The 18,192-nt window shown below is 35.5% G+C and overlaps 1 protein-coding gene across 7 annotated transcripts in view; it reads left to right on the top strand.

Annotated features, from left to right (window-relative positions):
- The window catches only part of ptk2ba (protein tyrosine kinase 2 beta, a), a 92,429-nt gene that overhangs the window by 43,689 nt on the left and 30,548 nt on the right, over window positions 1-18,192 (top strand). For all 7 annotated transcript variants that reach the window (XR_012393197.1, XM_005158577.6, XM_068214505.2 and 4 more), the window contains 11 exons: window positions 1,122-1,239; window positions 6,565-6,604; window positions 6,749-6,783; window positions 6,920-6,964; window positions 9,607-9,704; window positions 9,796-9,877; window positions 9,951-10,051; window positions 12,068-12,183; window positions 15,397-15,497; window positions 15,607-15,696; window positions 17,407-17,611. Coding sequence is in view for 6 of the 7 variants with exons in the window: in XM_005158577.6 (XP_005158634.1) it covers window positions 1,122-1,239; window positions 6,565-6,604; window positions 6,749-6,783; window positions 6,920-6,964; window positions 9,607-9,704; window positions 9,796-9,877; window positions 9,951-10,051; window positions 12,068-12,183; window positions 15,397-15,497; window positions 15,607-15,696; window positions 17,407-17,611 (1,031 nt within the window). In the remaining variant the exon portion in view is untranslated. The remainder of the gene's footprint in view (window positions 1-1,121; window positions 1,240-6,564; window positions 6,605-6,748; window positions 6,784-6,919; window positions 6,965-9,606; window positions 9,705-9,795; window positions 9,878-9,950; window positions 10,052-12,067; window positions 12,184-15,396; window positions 15,498-15,606; window positions 15,697-17,406; window positions 17,612-18,192) is intronic.

Raw genomic sequence — 18,192 nt, 5'->3', positions numbered from 1 at the left:
CAACGACAGACTGGACAATGACAGAGTTGACAAATAATAGAGTTGACAAATAACAGAGTTAACAACGACAGACTGGACAATGACAGAGTTGACAAATAACAGAGTTGAAAAATAACAGAGTTGACAAATAACAGAGTTGAAAAATAACAGAGTTGACAAATAACAGAGTTGACAACGACAGACTGGACAATGACAGAGTTGACAAATAACAGAGATGACCAATAACAGAGTTGAAAAACAACAGAGTTGATAAATAACAGAGTTGACAACGACAGAGTTGACAATGACAGAATTGACAATGACAGATTTGACAATGACAGAGTTGACAAATAGCAGAGTTGATAAATAACAGAGTTGAGTTGATATTTACAGAATTAACAACAAAAGAGTTGACAAATGACAGACTTATTTTTTTATTTTTTGACAGACTTAACATAAAAGAATGAACAACAGCAGAGTTGACAAATAACAGAGCTGTTGACAACAACAGAGTTGACAAGAACAAAGTTAACAACAACAGAGTTAACAATAACAGATTTAACAAATAACATTTAACAACAGTGTTAACAAGTAACAGAGTTAACAACTTATTTGAAAAATAACAGAGTTGACAAATAACAGAGTTGACAACAAAAGAGTTGACGAATAACAGAGTTGACAAGGACATAATTGTCAATGACAGAGATGACAAATAACAGTTGACAATGACGATGATTGTTCTGCATTTTTAACAAAATAATTTTTAAACTATTACAAATAGTACAGAAAATAGATGCAAATTTTTATTTATCATAGTAAAATAAATACACAAAATAGATGAAAACAAGACTTTAATTATTTCATGATAATTGAAGCTGAATGTTAGATTCAGGAGGCTGAGATAGACAAAAATAGGTGTAGTATAAATTTTAATTTAATACTTTCAAGACAAAATGACTAAATACATTATTTAAAAAAGTAATGTATAATAATAGAAGGATTTTCTTTTGAGATGCAAAATGTACCCTCAATTCTAGAATCACCCACATTTTTGTATTTAATTTCTGCATAACTATAGATTCAAATGCAATTCAAATTAAAGACTAAAATATTCATGGTCATTTCTGTTTTGTTGTTTTCAGCCTTTGTCCATCAGCACAGCGTCTCTGGCCCTCGCTGAGAACATGGCAGACTTAATAGATGGCTACTGTCGTCTGGAGCAAGGAAACGAGAAGACTTTAATAGTTTGGCCCAATAAAGGTGTGCAGGTTTCATTTTCTCCTTTTACCAGAACATGAAACTAACATCAACACACGTCTTAAATTAGAGAGATGTGCACTGAAAGAACAGTGTGAATGGTTGTTCTGCTTACATGCTTTTAGACTCGCCTTATCTCAACTCTTTATCATCAGTAGAATAGGAAATAATTGTTCAGCAGATCATAAAACTCACACTTCAGATCACATTGCGGTTTTGAGCAACAGATAGGATCATTTTCAGATCAGAAACAGAAAGGAAATGAATATAATATGCTTTTCATTTATTTCTAAGATCTTTATTAAAGGTTAACCTGTAGAACTTATTAAGTTAACAAATATATATGCAGGAAATCACTTGCTGATCTAATGATTGCACATTACTTTAGGTTTCCAGTAGTTAATCTTTTTATTAAGATGAATTAATAATTAATTTATTAATCATAGTTCAACATTTACTAATGCATTATTAAAATCCAGAGTTGTGCTTGTTATTATTCGTTAATGCACTGTGAGTTAACATGAATTACCAATGAATGACTTTATTTCCATTAATTAAGCTTAACAGAAATATATAACTGCTGTAATAAATGTATTGTACAGTGTTTGTTCATGTGAGTAACTTGAACTTTTCCAAACTTTTCAGCCCCTGACCCCCAAAATAACAATGCCAGTGACACACGAACCCCAATATTTTCTGAGGTGGTTATAAATATATAAACCTTGCACACAACAGCGCACAAATACTAATAGACCCAAGTTTATTCATCGTTTAATTTTGGAGAACGCCACTCGGAGACCGTCCTCATGTTCAGTTGTAGCCTGTATTTATTTTGAACGTACGTGAGTGCTGTAAAGGTGTCAGAAAGTTTAATAAATCCCATAAAATTAATCTGCTGCATCTGACGCTATTGCAGTGACTTTAATGTGACATAATCACCGCAGGAGAAAGAATCGAAAGGCTGATGGCTTTTTATTAGCATGTTGTTTTTTTAATGTTTATTATTAACATGTTCACCAGTGTTGGGGGTAATGCGTTTTAAGTAACGAGAGTTATGTAATGATATTACTTTTCCAAAGTTACGAGTAATGTCATGCAATACTTTAAAAAATAAGTAATATTATTTGAGTTACTTTTTTTAAAAATGTAACGCAAGTTACTTTTTACCTCGATTAATTGGCTTTAGAAAACATATTCTAACATATTCAATAGAAATGACCTTAGGTTAATTCACACACTTAATGAGCGAGCGAGCTGCAACGGAACAGACAGTCAGGTCACACCAATCATCATCATCATACTAAAACATTGCGTACGCACAAAGCTGTAAATGTGCGTACGCAGAAAAAATTCAGATGTATGAAACACTGCATACGTTGAATCTCACGCATATTCTTTTGTACATCTGAATGAACGTGAAACTGAGCGCGACATGCACGAGCCCCTCCCTGCCTCCTCCCCCGTATGAATATGCTAATGACTATACTTTGGCAAAACTCAACGAAAAAGCAAAGGCAAAAGCAAGCAAAAAGAGAAACTTTGAACAGAATGTGAACTGGAGGTGCTGCTTTTTAAGGTAGAATGGAGAAAAGCGGTGTTATTTGCAAGTTTGTTCTCAGGAATTAACAACAAAAGAAAAAAATAGAGTGGGAGAGTTTAGCTGATGCGGTCAACACAGTTGATTCTGAACATCACACTGAGTGAATTAAAAAAGAAATGGTGTGATTTATTGGTGGAAAATGTTGTGGCATCTGTAACAGTCTCAGTGGTGCAGCTCATAAGACGCAGGTCAACATGTTTTGACACGTCCGAGCATGAACTCGGTTCGACTCCAGCGTCTGATGAACTCTTTCTTCTTTTTTCCCCCGCTACATATCAGATTTTGCCTACTATTTATCACGAGAAAGACAAGTAGGAATCATAAATAAGTTTGTGCATCATATTTTATTTGCACATTTATTGAATGGAAATGTTTCTGATTCACGCATGCAAATTCATCTTCAGATGGTGTCTTTATAGCAATGTGCGTGCAGTAGATCGCTCAGATTACATTAGGAAAACAGGCGACCGCTGCAAATTGTGCTTTAATGTTTGGCTGGTCAACTCTATGGTATGGAAACCTCATATACCTGCTAGATGAACCTGTCTCATACAGCTGCCATTGCAAGGCTCAGACATTTTGTAGAGAGCAATTTAACACAACTGCCTCAAGGATTCGCCAATGGAAATAAAACAGACACGCACAAAAAATGTGCATACGCCAGCCATAAAGCTGCCGTGGAGCTGCGCACATTCCCACGTTCAGTTCATTGTTAGTAAATCCAAACGTGAGCGATTCTGAGTGTGAAACCTGGCGTACGCAAAGTTTTTGTGCGTACGCAGCATTGATACATGAGGCCCCAGGTCTGTTTTTTTCACGGCAGATGAGTCTGTTACTTTTCTACTAACTGAATAACTCAGGATATGGGTTTATTTCGAGTCAGAGGGGGTATCCGGTATTTTAGTACTAAAGATGCAAACCGTTATTTTGAACTCATCGAAGAAGAGAAGTGGATTGTCGTTAAGTCTAGAACAGTGGTTCTCAAACTTTTTTCATCAAGTACCACCTCAGAAAAAAATTGTCTTTCCAAATACCAACAAAATGAGCAGTATTGAAATACAGTAGCGTAGTAGGCCCAGTAAAGCAGCTACAACTCTGCACAGTTAAAAAACGTGGCAGATTATCTCAGAAATATTGGCTATATGTCAAATATGACTTATTATATACATCATTTTTGACAAATTTTTTAAATGTGTAGCATGTACATGACATATTTCATTTCTCCGCGTACCACTAGAAGGAAGCCTGCGTACCACTAGAGGTACACGTACCACAGTTTGAGAACCACTGGTCTAGAGTATGTGTAAGTAAAACTCATGACAACTGCAAGAAACACGACATTGAAAAAACAAAAAAAATGGATGCACCCTACCTCCAGCTAAACAACAAATGATTGACATCAGATCACGTTCTCCGGGTAAAACAATTCAACTAAACTGAAAAACAAAAGTTTTTTTTGTGTGTTGTTGAGGAGACGCAGCCACTGTAATGTTACTGTAGAAGCGACTACGTTTTGTAATATAGTAAAATTTCTTCTCTTTTGGGTAATGATTTGCACATTTATGGAGGTCACATGAAGCAATTTATTCAGTGTATAAAGCTCAAAGATTTATTTAGATTCGGAGATGTTCTTTTTATTAACAACAACAACCGGATGGATAGATGAATATATCTCACACTTTATTTTCTCTTGCATGCTACTTTGATAAAACCAGAACTGAAACACAAGGTGTGGGTAATTTCTTTATAAAGAACTTACATAGTCACAAGCATAGGGTTGCATATGTGACCTTCGCCTGAACCATAAAATCAGGCAAAAGTATTAAGAGATACAGCTTTTTGAAAATCAGGAATCCGAGAGTTCAAAGCATAAAAATACTAAGAAGATCATGTTATGAGCTAAACCGGTCACCACAAATATGGAGATGATTAGTGCAATTGCAGTAGAAAAATATATTTACTCAATTTAATAGTCATGTTGCCAGCTCTACTCAGGTCTGAGATCGACCCAAGACGGAAGATAGGCAATGACCAGATTTATAGCAGGGCAAATCAACCATACACTGGTGTTTTCAATCCCGGCGCAACCAGCTGGACACACGCAGATGCACATAGACAGATGCCCATACCCCAATAAAAAAACGACCACAAGGGGTCGTCACAACCCCCCCCCCCCCCCCCACCACCACCACCACCACCAAAAAGTATATATATAATAATAATCTCCAAAACTCAAATCAAACAAATATTAAACCGGACAGCAATCAACATGCCTCCATCACTTCAAGAGACCGGTGCACGAGAAAAGGCGTCCACCAAAACAATTTCCTTCCTCTTAATCTGGTGAATCTCCAAGTTGTACAACTGTAAAAAATAAAGACCATCGCATGAAACGCTGGTTAGAATTTTGTGAAGTTGTCAAAAACGTCAAAGGGTTGTGGTCACAATAGATCACCACCGGCAATCTAGGGGTATGATTCTCGCTTAGGTTGCTAGAGGTCCCGGGTTCAGATCCCAGATGAGCCCTCTTTTGTTATGACCTAAACCGGTCACCACAATTAAAAGAAGACGAGTGCAATTGCGGTAGAAAAATATATTTATTTGCTCAATTCAATAGTCATGTTGCTAGCCCTATTCAAGTCCGAGACCGACCCAAGACCAGGATTGGCCAGGATCCCGGCGCAGCCCTGCTTAGCTTCAGTGGGCGACCATGTGAGAGTTGCAGAGAGCTAGCTGCCGGTAAGGCTATTTACATGGCGGACCTTTTGCTTCACTAGCGAGAAAACAGTTAAGCAGACCATCTGCAGCGCAAGGATAAAGAAGGAGCCTCCTCCATTCAGCCTCTTTACTTTACTCCTTTTCTTTCGTGAATAAGGAAACGGTGGAAACTCACTCCACTGATGACATCCATTAGCCTACATATTTAATTTCCTTAAATATGCGCTAAGATTTGTTTCAAAACTATTTCTAAGTTCCGTTTTAATTTTCAGCAAAGGAATAAATAAACAGTAATAGTAAAGTGTGGTCAAAGTTATATCCAAACACACATCCTGTTCTTATGTCCAATATGGTGATGCAGACGTCTCCAAAACCCGACAGGTGGACAAATCTAAACTTGTTTCTATTAGAACAAATATAAATATACATTTAATAAATAATACTGTTAATAATAATATCATACTAATGCAAAATTGTCATGAATAAACTGAAAAATAACATAAAGAAGGCATGGAGGCAGTGGTTTTATGTAGAAAATATTTTTTTGTCTTCAATTCTTTTTATATATAAATTATATATATTATATATAAAGATATTTGTGTATTGCTGTACATCCTGTGTGTATTAATCAATGTGTAAGTGTTTAGACTTGCATCGGCGAATAACTAACGCGCTCTGCGCTGGACTTTCGAGCAGCTTTTAGTTGGTCAATGGGGTGGTCTATTTCAGTTTCTCAAAATAGCAACACGCCAACAATGCGCCTTAACACACTTCCTTTATAGACCAGCACACCCATAGTCCACAAAGTATTGCAAATGGATTTGCTATTTAAACAACATGGTGCGAAACAGTTTTTACAACTACAGCTGCACTGATCTGAAATTAGCAATAAATCACGCCAAACATGTCTTGCACCCTTTTACGCAGAGTGTATGATAGGGCCCAAAATGTGAATTGTGTTTATGATTTATTTGTTTATTTATTATTTAATGTTTGCTTGTGTTTAATAGACAGAGAATCCAGAAACTCTCTACCTCCATTACCCGGCAGGTGAACACTGATGCTTTTCTTTTTCTGTATTTTGTCCTTTTATATATTTTAATTGCATATGATTTTATGTATATGATATCATTATATGTAACTCCACCCATTTGTTTTTAATCTCAATGTCTCAAATCATATATTGGAAATTAGCAAGGAGAATACCACATCTCACAAGGAAGGCAAAAGTATGTAAACCCAGATAAATTCAGTGTATATGTTTACTGTTTATAATATAATTATTTATTATTAAAGCCAAATTTTTCAATATCTAATAATGTCTTTAATATTCTAAATTATTTCATCTCTCGTTGTTTTTTGCAGATTCAGATATTTATGCAGAGATACCCGAAGAAAAACCACTTGCAGGTAAGAACCAAATAATGATTTATGCTTTAATTGTCATTCATTCATTCATTCATTCATTCATTCATTCATTCATTCATTCATTCATTCATTCATTCAATTAATTATTAATTCAATGATTAATTCATTCAATTATTTATTCATTCATTCAATGATCCATTTATTCATTCATACTATCATTTTTAGATTCATTCATTCATATAATCAACCTTTAATTTTTTAATGAGTTAATTTATTCAAGGATTCACTCATTTATCAATCAATCCAAAGATTCATTCATTAATTCATTCATGTAATTATTCATTCAACCATGAGTTTATTCATTCAATCAATTATTTATTCATTCAATCAGTGAGTAATTAATTTATTCAGGGATTTTTACATTTAATTATTCACTGATTTAAGGATTTATTCATTCAATCATTCATTTATTCAATCATTCATTCGATGATTTATTTATTAACTCAGTGATTAATTAATTTAATCATTCATTCAATATTTTTTCAAACAATTACTCATTAAATCATTCATACAATCAATCATTCATTAAATTATTCATTCATTCATAAATTAAATTATTTATTTATTCGTTCATTTATTTATTTATTTATTCATCTATACAATCAATCCTTCTTGCATCCATTATTTCATATAATCAATCAATCAAACCATCAATCAATTATTAAATTATTAATGAGTTTATTCATTCGTTCAAGGATTTACTCATTCATCCATCCATCCATCCATCAATCTTATGATTCATTCATTCAATCATTTAATGATTTATTCGTTCATTTATTCATACTGTCATTAAATTATTAATTAAATCATTTAATCAATCAATCAATCAATCTATTCATTCATTCAATGATTTATTCATTCATTCAATGATTTTTTTTAATAAGCATTCGGTCATTAATTTATTCATACATTCAATTAATACTTCATTCATTCATTTATTAAATCAATCATTCAATGATTAATAAATTACCTCATTCATTCATTCATCACTCATTTTCTTATTAATGCATCCATCAATCAAACCGTTCATTGATTCATTCATCCATTCATTAATTTAAAAATTAATTGATTGAAAGATTCATTCAACCATCAGTCAATCAAGGCAATCATTTATTTATTCATTCAAGAATTTTATCATTCATCCATCTATCAATACAACCATTCATTCATTCATTTATCATTCATATAATCAATCATTCATTTAATGTTTCATAAATTTCTTTATTTAAGGATTCATTCATCCATCAATCCAATCATTCTTTCATTCAATGATTTATTCATTCACTCAATTATTTATTCATTTAATCATTCGTTCATTCAACATTTTTTCAAATATTAATTAAATTGTTTGCACAATCAATCAATAAATCATTAAATTATTAATTCATTCATACATTCAATGATTCATTCATTCATTCATTCATGCAATCAAGCTATCATTCTTACATCCATTCATTCATATAATCAATCATTCAGTTATTCAGTCATTAATTTGTTCAAGGATTTACTCATTCATCCATACATCATTCCCATGATTCATTCATTTGTTCATTCAATGATTTATTCATTCATGTATTTATACTGTCACTAAATTGTTCATTCAATCATTATTTCAATGATTCAATCAATCTTCTATGTATACATTCAATAATTCATTCATTGTTTCAATGAATTATTCATTCATTCATTCATTCATTGAGTGATTGATTTATTTTCATTCAGTCAATCATTTATTCTTATTTTTTAAACAATAATTCATTCATACAATTAATCAATCTTTTCATTCTTATAATCAATCATTCAATGATTCATAATTTATTTAAGGATTCGCTCATTTCTCCATTCATTGAATTATTCATTCTTTCATTTATTCATTCATTCATTCAATGATTTATTTATTCTATTCATTCATTTAGTTATTTGTTTAATGATTAATTAATTATTTATTAATTCACTCATTCATTCATATAATCAATCAATCATTACATTTTTCATATTCCACCTAATCCAATTCAATCAATCAATCAATCAATCAATCAATCAATCAACCTTTCATTAAATAATTATTATAATCAATGATCCAGTGATTCATACATTCTTTCATGTAAAGATTCACTTATCCATCCATTCATTCGTTCGTTCGTTCGTTCGTTCATTCATTCATTCATTCATTCATTCATTCATTCATTCATTCATTCATTCATCAATCCATCAATCCAATGATTAATTTGTTATTCATTCATTCATTCATTAATTCCCATAATGATTTATCTATTCATATATCTGTATGTTTATTATTCGTTGAATCATTAATTAATTTAATCAATCATCTTTTCATTTATTCATTCAGTGATTCGTTTATTCATTCATTCTGTAATGCGTTTTTTATTCAACTTCTTAATTTTTTCAACAATTCATTCATTCGTTCAATGATTTGTTCTAAAATCATTCCTAAAATCAATTATTCAATGATTCATAAATTCATTCAATCAAATATTCACTCATTCGTCTATTCTTCTGTCAATCCATTCATTCATAGAATGATTCATTTATATATGCATGTATTCATTCATTCATTCATTCATAATAATTTATGTGATATACCAATCCTCTTTGTATTCTAGCTTGTAAATTCAGCATCTCACGAAATGACATTGTGCTCGGCCGGATTCTGGGTGAAGGTTTTTTCGGTGAGGTGCATGATGGGATCTATAAAAGCAAGGTTAGTTACAGTAACTGACCCTGTTTAATGAATCTCAAAGATTTATCAGAATTCACCAGGAAAACCTCATCAATTGCATGTCCTCCTCCAGTCGGGCGAGCGAGTGAACGTAGCTGTGAAAACCTGCAAGGACTGTTCAGCTGATGTGAAGGAAAAGTTCATGAGTGAAGCTTGTGAGTAGTTCATCTGACACCTGTAATAGCAAATAAAAGCAATGAACATCGATTAAATGATCATTTCATGCAGTGATTATGAAGAAACTGGACCATCCACACATCGTGAGGCTCATAGGAATCATTGAAGAAGATCCTGTGTGGATCGTGATGGAGCTTTACCCATTTGGAGAGGTGAGATTCGTTCATTTCAGCAGCTAATAAAGAAACAAGGTAGCTTAAAACACTGTGCGGCTATGGAAATAATTGGATTTTACTGAATACTGGATATTATATTAATAGTTAGTAAGTTATTGTGTTGGTTTTAGGTTTTGGGTAAGATTAGTGATGTAGAATACATCAACTAGAAAAGTAAAGTTGTACACAAACTTTATGGTGGCTTGAAAAAGCCTCAACTGAAAGTCTGAAGTAGTTTTAAAGTTTAAATCATTAAAGTAGTTTAAGAAGTATGAAACAGTTGGGATAGATAAGTACATATATGTTAGCATGTTTCTAGGATGGATTGGCATGTTTCCTGCTAAGGTGTTGCTTGGGTGTTTTGAATGGTTGCTAAGCGGTTTCTAAGGTGTTGTTAGGTGGTTGCTAAGGTGTTGCTAGGCAGTTGCTAGGTGGTTGCTAAGGTGTTGCTAAGCAGTTGCCAAGGTGTTGCTAGGTGGTTTTAGGTTGTTATGAGTGGTTGCTCAGGTGTTGCTAAGTGGTTGCTAAGGTGTTGCTAGAAAGTTGCGAAGGTGCTGCTGGGTGGTTGCTAAGTTGTTGCTAGGAGGTTGCTAGGGTGTTTTGAGTGGTTGCTAAGGTGTTGCTAGGTGGTTGATAAGGTGATGTTAGGTTTTTTCTAGGGTGTTCTGAGTGGTTGCTAAGACGTTGCTAAATGGTTGCTGAGCTGTTGCTAGGTGGTTGCCACAGTGCTGCTGGGTGGTTTTTAGGGTGTTCTGAGAGGTTTCTAAGGCGTTTTTAGGTGGTTGCTTGGCGATTGCTAACACATTCCCAGGGGGTTGCTAAGGTGTTGCTAGGCAGTTGCTAAGGTGTTCTGATAAATAAACATGTTTCTAGTATGAATTAGCATTATGCTAGCATGTTTCTAGCTTAAATTAACATGTTTTTAGCATGAATTTCGTATGAATTAGCATGTTGCTAGTATGTTTCTAGTATGGATAAGTACATTACTAGCATGACTTGGTGTGTTATTAGTATGTCCAATGTAAAGTCAATGGCAGTTTTTTTTATAATATAAGTCTATGGGAAAGTTGCTAAGGTGCCATAAGTGGTTGCTAGGGTGTGGCTAGTAAGTTGAAGAGTCATCAGTGATTGGCAGATTGATAGTCTGAGTTTAATGAGCCCAAACTTAAGTCTGTATGACAGTCTGGCACAAGTTATGAGGTAATAAAGTTTGGTCCAATGTTAAGTCAATGGGTCTTTTCTGAAATTTCGGGTCAGTTTTCGGAAAACCGTAAGTTTGATCAGTTGGAAAAGATATAGCAACCCGAGTTAGACCCCTTCAGAGGTTTGGAGTTAGTTTGGTGGTTGTAACAAAAAGCTTAGAATCATCAAGAGGCAACACTCTAGTGCAATTTGGGAAACAGCCGCTAGATGGCGCGGCGGCCATTTTGGAATGAAAATTCCAATAAAACAACAGCATTTTATAAGTCTATAAAATAAACTATTAAAAGTGCTGATGATTGTGATAGTAAGCGTTTAATTGTCAACTTTCAGGTTGGATCTCAGCTTTAATGTGCTTTTTAAATAAATAAACAAAAAACAAAGCAGCTGCTTGACATCGCAATGGCAATAAGATCCAATGGACAGCCGATCGCTTTCACTCCAAAATGGTGGAATCACGGGGCTGTTGCTGGGTGCTGCTGTTGCAATGGAACGTCCTATTGAGTGTCGCCTCTTGGTGATTCTAAGCTCTTTGGTTGTAGTATGAATGATCTAGGAGGAGATGCGCATAGAAATTTGTCTCAGAAGAAGAAGAATATCAAGTTTATGTATTATAACAGTATGTTGGCTTTCTCAAGCCACCATAATGAACTGTTAATATCTTAATAATAAACAGGAAATAAGCCAGTAGACAATAGCATAAATTATGATCTAAAATAAAGTGTTACCAAAATTTGTAATTTATATTAAATTTTTTGTTAAACTTAACAAATTTTTTGTTTAAATTAAGAAGGATTCCTCTGTTTTCTTCAGCTGGAAAATTATCTGAAGGATAACCAGAACAAACTAACCAACGTCACCCTGATCCTGTACAGCCTGCAGATCAGCAAAGCTCTGGCTTACCTCGAGGGAGTTAACATGGTACACAGGTACGCATTCACAAGGCACAGCTAACTTTCTCTGGACACAGAGTCATAAAGAACGTTTTCAGGATTTTATTTTGCTCATAAATCATAATTCAAAAGTTCTTAAAGTTTCATAATTCACAAGGTAAAATTGCTGGTTTCCACATAATTCCTTCATGTTGTCCCAAAACAAACTGATCAAGTTAACGTAATTGTTTTTACAAATTTAAGTGGAATGAACATAAAACAATTAAGTTGCCCCACAACAAACGTAAGAATTGTGTTTTAGGTCATTTTAAATAAGTACTTTGAACAAGCAGCAAAAGTTGTTTTTTGAAAATAATTTTTGGTCACGCTATCATGGCCAGCATCTGTTTTTTCTTATCAGTGCCAAAGACACTAGCTGTGTCCCAAATCGCATACTTATGCACTATTCTACGCCATTTTGTAGTATAAATAGTGTAAGTTCATACTGAAAACTTAAAAAATAATAAGTGCACTTTAATTACCCGGATGATGCACTCATTCAGCCGCTAAAATGAAGTGTGGAGTTATGGACACTTCACGCACTCAACGACTGCAGGTTTGCTTACGTAGCGGAAAGGGCGGAGCTATCAGACGCACATGTTGAATAACTTTATTTATTTTGGATGGTGAAAGCAAAATTCTCCTACGAGAGGGATTATAGCGCCTCCCGATGGTGAATGCGGTTATACTGACTGCAGGTATTATTTGATAATTCGGTCGTTTATTTAACTTATTTGGCAACCGTCAAAAGTCATCAGGGAAACGGTTTGAATTTCCGCTTAGTAAAAAAACATTAGTGTGCCATTTGGGACGACACTACATACATGTACTATCCTGTTGAGTGTTTAAGTGCATAAGTACATAGTGCATGAGTGTATAGTGTATAGTGTGCCATTTGGGACGCAGCTACTAAGAATACTCTGTTGACTTGGTCACACAAATAAGTGTTATACACCATTTGAATCTGTTAGGTGTCTACTTTTATTGTGTACACTCACAATAACTACAAAACTGTGTGCTTTTGCAAAACAAGGAAAACAAATAGTGTAAGCGTTCTTTCTTTTCTCTCTTCACAAACTGTTTTTCAGGAGTTCACACTTAGATATTTTTTGACATTAGCCCCCTCCACACATACAGACCTTTCCGGAAAAGTCTGTCTGTGTGAACAGGCTCTTTTTGAAAATGCGTTTTGAAAATATAATAAATTCGTTCTGGCAATTTTCTGCAAAGAGAAGTTGTAACATTACCAGTGGTTTGACAGATTGCTGCGCTGTATGAATGCAGAAGGAAAGAGTTCATTCACGTCTAGAATGTGCTGATGTACTCCAGCCAATCAGAACACTCAGACGCATATACATCTTCGCTGTTTATGAAAATAAAACCCTTTGAATGTCATTACGCTACTTTAGTGTCTCAGAGTCATTCAGAAATGATTGTTTATACCATTTTAAAAATCAATTTTTTTTGCATGCTGTATAAGTGCACATACATTGTTTACTCAGAGTGTTTACATGATCATAATACAGCAAGTAATACTGCAAGGATTCTGACACAGCAACGTGAAACTTATGAAATGTGAGGGCTCATAGACGCAGCTTAGAGGCAGAGAAAAGGGTTATTTTTGAAAGCTTGCGACTTCATCTGCCACTTTCACTGAGAACATATAAATGAACACCAATACTCGGCTTTTATGATTAAGATAATACTGATTAAAAGTCTTCCATGTAAGCAGAGATTTTTGATTACCTTAAAGGATCATGCTAGTCCCGAAATGCGGAGGTTTTTCTTTCCGTTGGTCAAGCGGTATCAAATTCCATTAAAACAACCTGAATGAAAATCTGCTGAATGAGAGTGAACTGCTGATAAATTCTAAAGATTCAAAATGAAACACCTGAAATTGCATAAAACTCTGGAGGAAACGCTGGACAGCCTGCTGATGCGACATTAATTGTTTTATACTGAAATTTTCCTTCTAAAAGCGCGTCCTTGGTCTTATCCAAATTTCTTTGCACGTTAAACACACGCAGAGCAAGCTGAACTGGCTCTCTAGAAAAACGGCAATCACGCCACCCTCAACCCGAAAGTAAAAAAGAAAGTGACCGGTTTGCTGATAAAAGTGAGGGTCGTGAGGGAGGGGGTGGGCGTAGAGGATCAATATTAGGACCGGGGGGTTCGCTCACTATTCTGCTGCCCAAGTCTAAACACACGTTGGCCATAACAGGAAATAAAAAAAGATAACTGCGTTTTTTGTGTTATTTTTTTTTAGGGGTTAATTATTTCAAATTAACCACGTGCGTTAATGCGCTAATTTTGAAAGCCCTAAAAAATATACATGTTGGCCAATGCTATGTAATAAGTAGCTGTAATAAGCACAAAAGTCAGAGCATGTCAAAACATCTCAGGGACCCCAAAATCACCACAGACTTCAGAGGGTTAATGTTCTCAAGGTTTTTAAAAAACGTTATTCATACATTTCATGGAAAGTGTTTTATGATTTCTTTTAAAAATGATAATTTCTGCTAATATTGGTGTAATCCAGTTCCAGTGATTTGTTTTTTAGCTTTAATAATGCTACATGCTACTTCATCAAAATATATGACCTATTGACCTTATTCTAAAATGCGGAAGTGCGTCTGTTTTTGCGATTGTCTTAGAACTTCCGTTTCAGTCGCCTACGGGAGAAATGATAAGGAATAATAAACGGCAAAAAATGGTCAAACTACTTGCTCTACAAACAAATGTTTGCATGACTATACAGACCAAGTAGAATAATATAACAAGGAAATATCAGTTTGCAACATCAAACAGCGAAAAGAGCAGTTTTTAATGTCTAATAATGAATGGAAGTGAATGAGACTGGAAGTCTCGTGCCAAAAAGATTCAAATGGCAGCGCCCGCTCGTCTGCAGAGAATAAGGTCAATATTCACTGAGAAATGGATAAAAATATTCATTTTCAAAAAGTGATGTACTCATTTATGTTCCACTGTGAATTCCAGTATCGTGACAACCCTAATATATATATATATACCCTAATATATAATATATATATATATATAAATTGTGTGTGTATACGTGTATGTTTGTGTGTGTGTGTGTGTAGGTGTAGGCGTTTCCACGTGATCTTTAGATAGTCATCTATATCTCATGCTTGTGGTTGTACGATCTGTCTTACTGGCATACACACAATGAGCTCTATGTTTTTCCATCAGAGATATAGCTGTGAGAAACGTGCTGGTGGCCAAAGTGGACTGTGTGAAGCTGGGAGACTTCGGCTTGTCCAGATACATCGAGGAAGAGGAATATTATAAAGGCAAGATCACAGTACACAAGTTTCAATCTCATCTGCTGTTGAACTCAGCTAAACACCAGTGTTTTGCCTTACTCTTGTTTGACTCTGTCAACTTTGACTCTCCCTAAAGCCTCTGTGACTCGATTACCAATCAAATGGATGGCTCCGGAGTCCATCAACTTCAGACGCTTCACCTCGGCCAGTGATGTCTGGATGTTTGGTGAGGGACATTATTTTTTTTTTTATTGACGGCCCTCAGAATATTTTCTATCTATCTATCTATCTATCTATCTATCTATCTATCTATCTATCTATCTATCTATCTATCTATCTGTCTGTCTGTCTGTCTGTCTGTCTGTCTGTCTGTCTGTCTGTCTGTCTGTCTGTCTGTCTGTCTGTCTGTCTGCCTGCCTGCCTGCCTGCCTGCCTGCCTGCCTGCCTGCCTGCCTGCCTGTCTGTCTGTCTGTCTGCCTGCCTGCCTGCCTGCCTGTCTGCCTGCCTGCCTGCCTATCCATCCATCCATCCATCCATCTATAAATAATCTATCTATCTATCTATCTATCTATCTATCTATCTATCTATCTATCTATCTATCTATCTATCTATCTATCTATCTATCTATCTATCTATCTATCTATCTATAAATAATCTATCTATCTATCTATCTATCTATCTATCTATCTATCTATCTATCTATCTATCTATCTATCTATCTATCTATCTATCTATCTATCTATCTATCTATCTACCTTCCTTCCTTCCTTCTACAGTCACCGGCCACTTTATTAGGTATGCCTGTCCAACTCCTCATTAACACACATTTCTTATCAGCCAATCACATGGCAGCAACTCAATGCATTTAGGCATGTAGACATGGTCAAGACGATCTGCTGCAACTCTTATTGTTTACTCTTATTGTTACTATTATTGTTAGAGCTTCCCCTACCATAATATACCTAAAACACAGATAGAGATGAGAATAGTGAGAATACAGAACAAAAAGCATCTCAGTTTTACTCGTATAGAAATTTGGTAAACAAATGTTAAGAAATTACATTTTCATAATAGGGCGATGTGGTGGCCCAGTGGTTAGCACTGTCGCCTCACAGCAAAAAGGATGCTGGTTCGAGCCTCAGCTGGGCCAGTTGGCATTTCTGTGTGGAGTTTGCATGTTCTTCCCCGTGTTGGCGTGGGTTTCCTTTGGGTGCTCCGGTTTCCCCCACAAGTCCAAAGAGGTGGTACAGGTGAATTGGGTAAGCTAAATTGTCCATAGTATATGAGTGTGAATGAGTGTGTATTGGATGTTTCCCGGAGATGGGTTGCTGCTGGAAGGGCATCCGCTGCGTAAAACATATGCTGGATAAGTTAGTGGTTCATTCCGCTGTGGCAACCCCAGATTAATAAAGGGACTAAGCTGAAAAGAAAATTAATGTATGAATGAATGAATTTCTATAATAGTATATAAGACTAGTACAGACTAGACTGCGTATAAAAAAGGTTTATTCTTCTAAATTTCCCAACAAGCTGACTTTAGAGGCAGATATGTAACAAATATTGCTGTAAATTTTAAACAAACATGTCATAAAAGCTCTTATATTCTCATACCTCTTCATTTGTAGCATTGTTATGAAAGATCTCAGTTTGAAGGGCTGTCTGACCCCTACATATCCAACAAAAGTAAATAAATATTTGAACATCATTTAAATTCTGATAACCTTACTTCATGACTTGACAGAATAAGCCAGTCTGTCAGAAAGTGGCTGATGGCTGTGAAAAGCATTGTCTGGTAAAATGTTAATGTTGTATTCGTGTGGTTACACCAATAAATAAAGGCACATTAAACACAAAGTATAGTTCTGTCCATCTTGCAACACTCAGAGGCTCGTACTTGTTCATATGTTTGCTGATGGTGTGTGTGTTGTGTTTCCAGCTGTGTGTATGTGGGAGATCATGAGCGGAGGTCAGCAGCCGTTCTTCTGGCTGGAGAATAAAGATGTGATCAACCAATTGGAGCAGGGCATGCGTCTGCCCAAACCTGAGCGCTGCCCGCCGACGCTCTACTCTCTGATGACCCGCTGCTGGAGCTACAGCCCGAGAGACAGACCCAGCTTCACTGAGCTTGTCTGTAAACTCAGGTGAGTCACCTGAGGGAAACCTGCAGCAGAGACTGAAATTTGATTAGTTAGCATACATTTATGCTATAGCTCAGTTGGGAGAGAGTTAGACTGAAGATCTAAAGGTCCCTTGTTCGATCCCGGGTTTCGGCAAAACAGTGCTGACGTTCTGGGGCGAAGCAGTGGCGCAGTAGGTAGTGCTGTCGCCTCAAAGCAAGAACGTCGCTGGGTCACTGGTTTGAGCCTCGGCTCAGTTGGCGTTTCTGTGTGGAGTTTGCATGTTCTCCCTGCATTCGCATGCGTTTCCTCCGGGTGCTCCAGTTTCCCCCACAGTTCAAAGACATGCAGTACAGGTGAATTGGGAAGGCTAAATTGTCCATAGCGTATGAGTGTGTGAGTGTGTGTCCCAGAGATGGGTTGTGGCTGAAAGGGCATCCGCTGCGTAAAAAACTTGCTGGATAAGTCGGCGGTTCATTCCACTGTGGCGATCCAGGATTAATAAAGGGACTAAGCTGACAAGAAAATGAAATGATATTTATGCTACTTATTAAACAATTTTCAATAAAAATGGTGAATTATATGTAAATAAATTTATATACACA

Source organism: Danio rerio, chromosome 17 (genome assembly GCF_049306965.1).
Source record: "Danio rerio strain Tuebingen ecotype United States chromosome 17, GRCz12tu, whole genome shotgun sequence".
Taxonomy (NCBI): Eukaryota; Metazoa; Chordata; class Actinopteri; order Cypriniformes; family Danionidae; genus Danio; species Danio rerio.
Note: the sequence above shows the minus strand (reverse complement) of the source record. Positions and strands in the feature narration are given on the sequence as shown.